The sequence below is a fragment of the Physella acuta genome, unplaced genomic scaffold (assembly GCF_028476545.2).
Source record: "Physella acuta isolate Inbredline_101_S28 unplaced genomic scaffold, ASM2847654v3 ptg000285l, whole genome shotgun sequence".
NCBI lineage: Eukaryota > Metazoa > Mollusca > Gastropoda > Physidae > Physella > Physella acuta.
This window is the reverse complement of record NW_026731804.1, coordinates 14,046-25,120: the sequence shown is the minus strand read 5'-3', so window position 1 is coordinate 25,120 and position 11,075 is coordinate 14,046. Positions and strand designations below refer to the sequence as shown.

The 11,075-nt window shown below is 40.0% G+C and overlaps 1 protein-coding gene across 3 annotated transcripts; it reads left to right on the top strand.

The window, feature by feature from the left end:
- Nucleotides 1-206: 206 nt before the first annotated feature.
- On the top strand, nucleotides 207-11,075 carry LOC131939618 (uncharacterized). 3 transcript variants are annotated; one of them, XM_059298035.1, is made up of 6 exons: nucleotides 207-368; nucleotides 1,087-1,180; nucleotides 7,944-8,048; nucleotides 8,229-8,372; nucleotides 10,037-10,084; nucleotides 10,498-11,075. In XM_059298035.1, exons 2-6 carry the CDS (start codon nucleotides 1,165-1,167, stop codon nucleotides 10,629-10,631), a joined length of 447 nt encoding a protein of 148 aa, XP_059154018.1. In that variant the 5' UTR covers nucleotides 207-368; nucleotides 1,087-1,164; the 3' UTR covers nucleotides 10,632-11,075. The 3 variants fall into 3 exon arrangements, with proteins under 3 accessions (XP_059154018.1, XP_059154017.1, XP_059154016.1); XM_059298034.1 differs by having other exon boundaries at nucleotides 207-709; nucleotides 1,065-1,180; XM_059298033.1 differs by having other exon boundaries at nucleotides 207-709; nucleotides 1,025-1,180.

Sequence of the window (11,075 nt, the reverse complement as noted above, 5' to 3'; positions counted from 1 at the left end):
CTTAATTTACTAAATGTGAATAATAATTAGCAATATTATGCAGCCTAAAAAATCGGAATCAGGGATTGTTAGGCTAGACCTAGCTCCGCCCCATTCCCACATAAAGTAGTACACACAAAAATATAGTAAATTCAAACAAGCAGACACATCGATCAACCAAAATATTGCCTTCTGTTCCGCCACTTGCTACACACAGAGTGACACAGTGTGTAGGTTACGGCGCTCTAATGTACACAACAACAAACTGGAGACTACTCTGGAGAAAGCGTACAAATACAAGGCAGTGTAGATCTAGATCTAGATCTAGATCAGGATTCTAAATTCTTATTCTAGTTATATTCTACCTGCGAATTTATTAGAAATTTTCTGTAGGCTAATAAACTCTAGATCTACATCATTCTAGACTCTAGAGTCTAGAGCTAGAATCTAGATCTAGATCTAGACTCTAGATTCTAGATATTTCACTGGTAGATTTATTAAATTTATAATATAAATCATTCGAGACGATGATTCTTATTTCGGATTACAATTCTAAGTAGTAGATCTAGAATTCTAGATCTAGGCTCTAAATTTAGTTTAGCCTAGAAAATTGTTTTCAAAGAAAGAAGTGTCTCAGTCTGACTGAGGCTTAATCTAGTATTAGTAAGTTAGTGTTCACTAACTTTGTGAGATACGCCGATACGGAGAGGCTTATTCAATTCTATGATGAGTCTGTATTTCTAGATCTAATTCTAGACCTAGAGAATCTAGATCTAGATTCTAGATCTAGATCTAGAATTTCTAGATCTAGTTAGTATTATTAAAATTTATTAGGCCTAGCTAGTCTATTTATTTGAAATAAAATAATAAATTCTTAGAACTTCTATAGGCCCAAATACTATTATAATATTTAATAATAAATATAAGTAGGCCTAGGCCTAGTAATTTAGGCCTAGATCTAGTATTATTATTATTATAGTAATTAAGTAATAGGCTATAGTGGTACTAATAGAGGCCTAATCTAATACTAGTAAATAAATACTAGATCTAGATCTACATATAGATCTAGATTCTTGTACTTGTAGCCTACAGAAAAATAAATTATAGAATTTAAAAAAAAAGACAGTAACGACAGATTTTCACAGTTCTTATCGACTTAAAAATCAACGAACAAACCAATCAAATATGACACCACACTCAGGTAAGAAAGTTTGTTGCTTTATTAATTTATTTCCTATTAATTTATTAGGCCTTATTCTACCTAGTAGCCTTATGGATATTTAATTTACTAGTTGAATTAGTAGCAGTGTTTTTTCAGACTTTTTTCTCTGGTAGGGGGGGGGGGGGGGGGGGCACTTGATATTTTTTAGGAGGGCGGACTAAATTTTCTGGGGAGGGGTGTATATATTTCCTTATAAATTCCACTTAGTTCAGAGGGAGGGGGCGGTTGACCTTTTTTCAGAGGCCCCCCCCCCCCCACCCCTGAAGAGATGCCTGGAAGAAACTCTGATTAGTAGATAGATTCTAGTTTTATTTTTAAAATTGTTCAATCAGAGAGGAAAGTTTGATACACAACTAGTTGTGTTGATTGAATCTAGACCCACTAGGTCGCAGTGGCATAGTCAGGATCGTCTCAAGGGGGGGGGTTCCAATTTTTACCCGGGGACAAACTTTCGATCTGCACCCCCCCTACCCCCTCAGACTTTTGATTTACACCCCCCCCTCAAACTTTCAATTTGCACCCCCCCCCCCCTCAAACTTTTGATTTGCACCCCCTCATACTTTATATATATATATATATATAAATATATATACCAAGGGGTCTATGGGGGGGGGGGGGGGGTTATGACCCCCCTAACCCCCCTGCCTACGCCACTGCTAGGTCGACCACCATTACCATGACTTTATTTCTATGAGAACATCTACTTCAAAATCAAACACATTTAATAATTTAAATATGCTTGAATTATACATGGCAAATAAGGCTTACAATATTGATGAATAGAAGAAAAGACCCAAGCATTAAAAAAAAATTTAAAAAAAAACTGAGTCAAGAAATAATTCTGTTTGCTTAAAGTTGACTCATACTTAAAATTCAGGTCATGTTGGTCATGTGTTTGATAGAATCAAGTTGTAATTGATCTATTAGCTCAATGAATAGGTCTATGTGCAGATGTTACTGATTAATGAGAATTTTATAATTAATAGCCATGTACTTTTACATTCCTTATGAGTCTATTAAAAAAAGAAATAAGATTACTGTAGTTATATAGAAAGCAGGCAGAGTTTCTTCCAGGCCCCCCCCCCCCCCCCCCTGAAAAAAGTCTATGAAATTTGTATAGAAAATATATACTTTTAACTGTGTCCGCCCCTCCCCCTCCAAAAAAAGTCTACCCCCCTTCCCCCCCCCCCCCCCCCCCCGAAGAAAAAAGCCTGGAAGAAACACTGAAAGCAGGTTATACTTTTGTAGGAAATGTAATATGACACATTGTATAAAACAGCTTGTGCCTTAACTCAGTATTATTATTTTATATACATCTGTATCAAGGTCCTTTTCTATGTTCCAAACTACTGTATATGTATGTTAAAACTTGTTGGCTTGCTTTAGTTGAATTTATTTATGAGTTTTACAACTTAAAAACAATGCTTTAGTTCCCTTAGTAAAGAAGACATTTGCTTACCATTGGTATCATTTTAACAATCATATTTAATTTAAAAAAACAACTTAATTAAACTAATAGTATTAGTTACTGGACCTGTAGTTCATGGCTATTTAAAGTATTTTCATTTTGACCACATGTAGGCCAATATTTTGAGTCACGAGCCGTTTGGTTAAACATTCTTGCTTGCTAATTTTTAATGACTTGTACTAAATGATGTATTCTGGTACTTAAAACTAAAATTATGTTGTGTTGTTTCCAGTCTTTCTGACATTAACCTAATGACAAATGCTAAATTTATTTATTCAAGGGCAGTAAGTTGATAGAACATTAGATTATCATCTATTTTCACTTGCGTAACCAGTCGCAATAACTGGCTTTTATCATACATGCATCTAAAGTAAATCTGTGTATCCGTGGAGAAGAAATTTTTGTTAAGTTTTGAGATGTGATCTTTAAATGAATTATTAATTATGCCTACAAAATGCTGAGTACTTAAATATAGCCAGTGCCAGAATGTATTTTTAAAAATTGGATCTGAAAGTTTGAGAAAAAAAATCCAGAGTTATGGGCCATAAAAAGCTATTTTGTAAGCCACTCCACCCAGACCCACATGCTCAGGATTAAAGTAATGTGACAGGTCAATGTGACAGGTCAATGTGACTGACAGGTCAATGTGACTGACAGGTCAATGTGACTGACAGGTCAATGTGACTGACAGGTCAATGTGACTGACAGGTCAATGTGACTGACAGGTCAATGTGACTGACAGGTCAATGTGACTGACAGGTCAATGTGACTGACAGGTCAATGTGACTGACAGGTCAATGTGACTGACATGTCAATGTGACTGACAGGTCAATGTGACTGACAGGTCAATGTGACAGGTCAATGTGACTGACAGGTCAATGTGACTGACAGGTCAATGTGACAGGTCAATGTGACAGGTCAATGGGACAGGTCAATGGGACAGGTCAATGTGACATGTCAAGATTTGATGATCCATCAAAAATTGTTTATATTTCTCAAGATATCAGACATGTGTGGAATAAGGCATGGCCACCCATCATCCTTTATCTGATTCATGCCATCTTACATTGGTCTTACAAAACCTGTTTAGTACATGTTAATCGTGAAGTTTATTTACCTACTCAACCTCTCTAGACATTAAAAAGCAGATTCATTTCTCTATCTTTGGTGCTATTTCTTTTTTCTAGTCAATTTCCATGTGCTAGTGAGTGCTTATTTTCTGAGCATACATCAGTGGTAACTTTATATGGCTGGACATGCAACTTGACACCTAAATTACATGATTGGATGAGATGTGTGAGGTTGTTTCTAGTATTACCTTTAGCACTGAGGTGGTTCTAATGTTGTCATTTAAAAAGCTACAATTTGACCAGATCATGTGCTGGTGTTATGGACCAATTCATGTACTGGTGCTATAGACCAAATCATGTACTTGTGCTTTGGACCAAATCATGTGCTGGTGCTATAGACCAAATCATGTGCTGGTGCTTTAGACCAGATCATGTGCTGGTGTTATGGACCAAATCATGTGCTGGTTCTATAGACCAAATCATGTACTGGTGCTTTATACTGAATCACGTGCTATGGACCAACTCATTTGCTGGTGCTATAGACCAAATCATGTGCTGGTGCTATAGACTAAATCATGTACTGGTGCTTTATACTGAATCACGTGCTATGGACCAACTCATTTGCTGGTGCTATAGACCAAATCATGTGCTGGTGCTATAGACTAAATCATGTTCTGGTATAACTAAATGAATAGTCCTTAGAGCTATCATCTTTAATGTGTAAATAAACAAATATTGCTTAAGTCGACGTTATCTGATTATAATTCGACATCTGAAGTGGCTAAATATTCCCTTGTTTGATTAGCTTGAAGCATGCCAAAGTTGTGTCCAACATTCATGGATCACCTGTTTGATTAGCTTGAAGCATGCCAAAGTTGTGTCCAACATTCATGGATCACTTGTTTGATTAGCTTGAAGCATGCCAAAGTTGTGTCCAACATTCATGGATCACTTGTTTGATTAGCTTGAAGCATGCCAAAGTTGTGTCCAACATTCATGGATCACTTGTTTGATTAGCTTGAAGCATGCCAAAGTTGTGTCCAACATTCATGGATCACCTGTTTGATTAGCTTGAAGCATGCCAAAGTTGTGTCCAACATTCATGGATCACTTGTTTGATTAGCTTGAAGCATGCCAAAGTTGTGTCCAACATTCATGGATCACTTGTTTGATTAGCTTGAAGCATGCCAAAGTTATGTCCAACATTCATGGATCACTTGTTTGATTAGCTTGAAGCATGCCAAAGTTGTGTCCAACATTCATGGATCACCTGTTTGATTAGCTTGAAGCATGCCAAAGTTGTGTCCAACATTCATGGATCACCTGTTTGACTAGCTCCACGTAAAGTTTGATCCAACATTCCTAGAGTAAAGAGTGGTGTAGGGTACATCAATACTCTATAGGCTTAATGTGACACGGATTTGTTATTGATAGAAAGGTCCTATTGATTTCTGATTGATCTTCGCCAAACACAATTTCTATATTATCTTCACGGCGGTACGCGAGGGGAAGTAATCACATTCAAGTTAATGGACTCTTTCCCTTTAATTTCTTGTTGTAGACTAAATTAAATGGGACGCCCTGTTTCAAAAATCAATGCTGGGTTGCTGATTAATACTTTTACAACTGGAGTTTCGGTTTGTTGGTAGAGTGGAATATTGTCTTAAAGTGTTGTATAACCAACAAACAATAAGCAGCCATCTTGTCTACAAAACTTGACACTGAAGCAGTGTTTAAAGGGACGTTACTCTCATCTACTTTATATCCCCTGTATTAACTCGTGCCCCACCCCTGTCAGATCCTATCATAAATAAGCTGCCTTAGTTAGGTCAAACAAGGGACGATTGTCTCTAAATATAACGATTACTTTCAACAGATTAAGCTTAGCAGGGGCCTGATAAAGAAACATGTATAGCATAGTTCCCCCAAGTATTCATATTTTAATCACACCTCACTTTTTCTGTACATTTCTCTTGTTATCGACATTTTGGTATAATATTTTTTCTGTATTTTTATTTTTCACGTTTAGTTTGTATCGTATCGCCACTGTCACGTTCTGTTTGTATCGTATCGCCACTGTCACGTTCTGTTGGTATCATATCGCCACTGTCACGTTCTGTTGGTATCATATCGCCACTGTCACGTTCTGTTGGTATCATATCGCCACTGTCACGTACTGTTTGTATGACACCTGTACTGTCAAGCTCTGCAGCATGTTTCTACCATCTTGTTGTGCATGTTTACGTGTGCCATTATTTATAGAACTGTATCGATTCGCCCCATCACACGATCTAATGCCATCGACCTCTTCATGTAATGAGATTGTATTGAACACGAGAATTAGACTGCCGTGTAATCAACGTTAGAGATGGCACCACCGCCCCATCGATCGCTGACCGGTGACTAGACCACTAGGCTGTAGATTAAATTCCTAACCAGGATTCTTTGCTTACAGTTTATGACGTAGTTCACTGTCATTATTTATGACCTGTCGAGTGTCACATCCTGGTCAGAGCTGCCATATATGTATGTGTATGTGCCACAAAATGGTGACGTCATGGAATCACATAAAAAACTAAAAAAAAAAGCCACGTACTAAAATTCATTAAAATCTGTCAATTTCCCCCGAGTGATTCAAAGTTAACAGAAATGATTACTATACATTTTGATTCGACCTCCCCCCCCACCACCACACTAAACCAGCCCCAGCCCAGCCCCATATTGTTGTGTACGTCAGACGTTAAAGTCAGAGTCACGTGATCTGCTGATAACATGCACTGTTGCACCAATCAACAGGCTGGTTTATAGACGTCACAGCCCTTGTTGTCTGTGTTGGAGGGGATTGTGTGTCGGGGTATTGTGTGTAAGGTGCCCTGTGTGTCGGGGTATTGTGTGTAAGGTGCCCTGTGTGTCGGGGTATTGTGTGTCGGTTTGCCCTGTGTCGGATGCCCTGTGTCTAGTTAACCCGTATCGGTGTGTTCTGTGTCGGGTGCCCTGTGTCGGGTTGCCCTGTGTCGGGTAGCTGTGTTTTGTACCATTTACTGATGTGACATCTACTGGTATACGCAAGTATCCTTACAGCGCAGCCTGAGTGTGTTAATATAAAAGCTGCTACAGAATGTTTTATGTAGACCTTCATAAGTGACTCTTTACATTGTCTTTGTGCCGTGGGGGTTACAGTTGTCGTTCACAAAATGAATAGCTGCCAACAGAAATGGTTGAAAGAAGTTTGTAAAAAAACAGTGCGGTGGGTGATCTTTACATGTACACAAACAGCTAGTGGGAGATGTACAGTTGTACTACATGCGCACAACTAAATCGTTATCATCAGAAAGGGAGGTAAAAAATAGGGGAAGTAACTAGTGCCGACAAGACAACTCTGGTTTACATAAAAATGAAAAAAATCAATAAAGTTTGTTGACAAGATAGAGAGTTACAGAGAAAGAGAGTGAGAGACTGTGAGGCAGAAATAAAATCCCATCCATCTGACTTTCAGCAAGCACTAACAGGAGTTACGGGCCTTCCGTTCTAGACCAATTAAAGACTGAACTAAAGAACGTTGAGAGTCTATTAGGAATAATTTTGAGCTTACGTCCCTACACATAGTCAGTGGGCCCCACACATAGGCAAGACTGTCTACTGATCAAGTCCTTACCCACAGTCAGTGGGCCCCACTTAGTGGATAGGGGAGGGCTGGGCACATTGCGATTGTCTGATACAGCTCCCTCTTGTTTCACACAGGCTGTTATTTCAGGATGATTTATGGTATTTTCATCCTGGAATTTTCAACAGTAATGGAGGGACTGAGGGAGGTTGGTCCAACCTACAATCTATTCAGGCAAAAGGCTCTTTTGGGTTTTGATTGTTGAGTTTCAATTGTGGTTTTATATCAAGTTGATGTTTCTCGTTTTGATAATCAAGTTGCTCTTTCAGATATCAAACTATTTTTCCAGGTTTTGACATCAAGTTGATCTTTTAGATTTTGGTTTTGATATTAAATTGTTTTTTTTTTAGGTTTTGATGTTACTTTGATGTTCTTTCAGGTTTTAAAATCAATTTGATGTTTTTCTAGGTTTTCACATCAACTTAGCAGCACTTGATTAGCAGTGGAGAGGTATCCATGTAGAATAGTTTATGTGTGTGCGTGATTGAAGAGTGATTGTTGCTGTTTTCTGAGTTTGAACTTTAACCTCTTGTGACCCAGGCAACAAAAAGACGTTCCTCTACACAAGCCCAGAGAAGAATGGAGGCAATAACCAAAGGCCCACAACCCCCAGTACAGGGGCCACAACCCTGAACTCCCCCAGAGGTAAGACAACTCTTCTCTGAATGTTTTTTCTCGAATCATGTAAAAAGGAAATGTCCAAATATACTAATTTTGAATTTAAAACAAGTAACAACTGTTTGACAGTATGAACAATTCTTAAGGTTTGTGTCAAAGATTTACCTTTAGACCTGTGTCTTTTAAAACATGTCACCTGATCCCCAGGTACACCACTAGACCTAGGCAACATGTGGAGCCTAAAGAACATGCCTCTCCACTCATCCTCCAGCATGCTGCAGCCAGCCGGCACTGAGGTGCTGAGTAAAACATCACCAACAGCCTTGTACTCACGTTATGGGAGCTTTAATGGTGAGTCTAGGGGAGCTTTGATGGTGAGTCTAGGGGAGCTTTAATGGTGAGTCTAGGGGAGCTTTAATGGTGAGTCTAGGGGAGCTTTAATGGTGAGTTGGTCAGTCTAGGGGAGCTTTAATGGTGAGTTGGTCAGTCTAGGGGAGCTTTAATGGTGAGTTGGTCAGTCTAGGGGAGCTTTAATGGTGAGTTGGTCAGTCTAGGGGAGCTTTAATGGTGAGTCTAAGGGAGCTTTAATGGTGAGTTGGTCAGTCTAGGGGAGCTTTAATGGTGAGTTGGTCAGTCTAGGGGAGCTTTAATGGTGAGTTGGTCAGTCTAGGGGAGCTTTAATGGTGAGTTGGTCAGTCTAGGGGAGCTTTAATGGTGAGTTGGTCAGTCTAGGGGAGCTTTAATGGTGAGTCTAAGGGAGCTTTAATGGTGAGTTGGTCAGTCTAGGGGAGCTTTAATGGTGAGTTGGTCAGTCTAGGGGAGCTTTAATGGTGAGTGGTCAGTCTAGGGGAGCTTTAACGGTGAGTTTAGGGGAGCTTTAATGGTGAGTCTAGGGTAGCTTTAATGGCGAGTCTAGGGGAGCTTTAATGGTGAGTCTAGGGGAGCTTTAATGGTGAGTCTAGGGGAGCTTTAATGGTGAGTTTAGGGGAGCTTTAATGGTGAGTTTAGGGGAGCTTTAATGGTGAGTCTAGGGGAGCTTTAATGGTGAGTCTAGGGGAGCTTTAATGGTGAGTCTAGGGGAGCTTTAATGGTGAGTTTAGGGGAGCTTTAATGGTGAGTTTAGGGGAGCTTTAATGGTGAGTTGGTCAGTCTAGGGGAGCTTTAATGGTGAGTTGGTCAGTCTAGGGGAGCTTTAATGGTGAGTTTAGGGGAGCTTTAATGGTGAGTCTAGGGAAGCTTTAATGGTGAATTGGTCAGTCTAGGGGAGCTTTAATGGTGAGTTTAGGGGAGCTTTAATGGTGAGTTTAGGGGAGCTTTAATGATGAGCCTAGGGGAGCTTTAATGGTGAATTGGTCAGTCTAGGGGAGCTTTAATGGTGAGTTGGTCAGTCTAGGGGAGCTTTAATGGTCAGTCTAGGGGAGCTTTAATGGTGAGTGGTCAGTATAGGGGAGCTTTAATGGTGAGTTGGTCAGTCTAGGGGAGCTTTAATGGTGAGTGGTCAGTCTAGGGGAGCTTTAATGGTGAGTTGGTCAGTCTAGGGGAGCTTTAATGGTGAGTCTAGGGGAGCTTTAATGGTGAGTTTAGGGGAGCTTTAATGGTGAGTCTAGGGGAGCTTTAATGGTGAGTTGGTCAGTCTAGGGGAGCTTTAATGGTCAGTCTAGGGGAGCTTTAATGGTGAGTGGTCAGTATAGGGGAGCTTTAATGGTGAGTTGGTCAGTCTAGGGGAGCTTTAATGGTGAGTGGTCAGTCTAGGGGAGCTTTAATGGTGAGTTGGTCAGTCTAGGGGAGCTTTAATGGTGAGTTTAGGGGAGCCTTAATGGTGAGTCTAGGGGAGCTTTAATGGTGAGTCTAGGGGAGCTTTAATGGTTAAATGATAACTTGCACCTAAAATAGCTGTAGGTTGCTACATCGTATTTTCTTCAGTACAGGCAATGTCTGTAAGTGTGATATATATGCTTCTGTCATTTACATGAAGAAAATTCCCAGAACTAACATGATACATTTGTTTTGATCAGGTCGAGCTGGGAGTCCTGGAAGTCAGATTATTGGCACTAGACAAACAGGTATGTTGGTGTTAGCAGGTATGTTGGTGTTAGCAGGTATGTTGGTGTTAGCAGGTATGTTGGTGTTAGCAGGTATGTTGGTGTTAGCAGGTATGTTGGTGTTAGCAGGTATGTTGGTGTTAGCAGGTATGTTGGTGTTAGCAGGTTTGTTGGTGTTAGCAGGTTTGTTGGTGTTAGCAGGTATGTTGGTGTTAGCAGGTATGTTGGTGTTAGCAGGTTTGTTGGTGTTAGCAGGTATGTTGGTGTTAGCAGGTATGTTGGTGTTAGCAGGTTTGTTGGTGTTAGCAGGTATGTTGGTGTTAGCAGGTATGTTGGTGTTAGCAGGTATGTTGGTAGTTGTTTGTGGCACTAGACAAACAGGTATGTTGTAGCCTGTCAACCCACCTGACCTACCTGTATTCTACCTGTTCTAGCTCCGCAGTGGTCAAGCTCTGGCCACAGCTTCTCCCAGTCCTCCCAGTACCGCCTGTCCCCCAGGACACCATCAGACGCCAGACGGAGGGAACAGGCACCATCTCCACTGGACCGTGACCCCAATGACTTTTGATAATGTCTACACCTAGAACTTGTAAATTATTGTACATTAATTTTGTTAACCTTTAAGATGTATGCACTATGTTTTTAATGAATGCCATTATTTTATGACAAAGTTATTTTTAGTTCTCTGCATGTGGTCTGTAAGGACATGTATTTACATTTGTTATGTGTAGGCTTTTGTTGGCCAATCAAGACTTCAATTCAAGCAACTCCAGTTATTTATTTTCAGGCAGTAAATCCGCAATACGATGAAAGAGAATAATTGTGTATTCAATATAAAGTTCATACATTTGACTGAGGTCCTTGAAGAAGATGAACAACTGTTCACAACATTTGTTCTGTCACACTCACAGCCAGGTAACACACATGCACACACACACACACAGGAACAGGGCTTTACCCCCCTCTCATTAATTACCCCTGGACATTTCCCCCCTGACATTACCCCCCTAGA

Coding starts and splice junctions, on each gene's coding strand:
- LOC131939618 (XM_059298035.1), top strand. Junction 8,049..8,228: donor AACCCTGAACTCCCCCAGAG/GTAAGACAACTC, acceptor CCTGATCCCCAG/GTACACCACTAGACCTAGGC. Junction 10,085..10,497: donor TATTGGCACTAGACAAACAG/GTATGTTGGTGT, acceptor TACCTGTTCTAG/CTCCGCAGTGGTCAAGCTCT.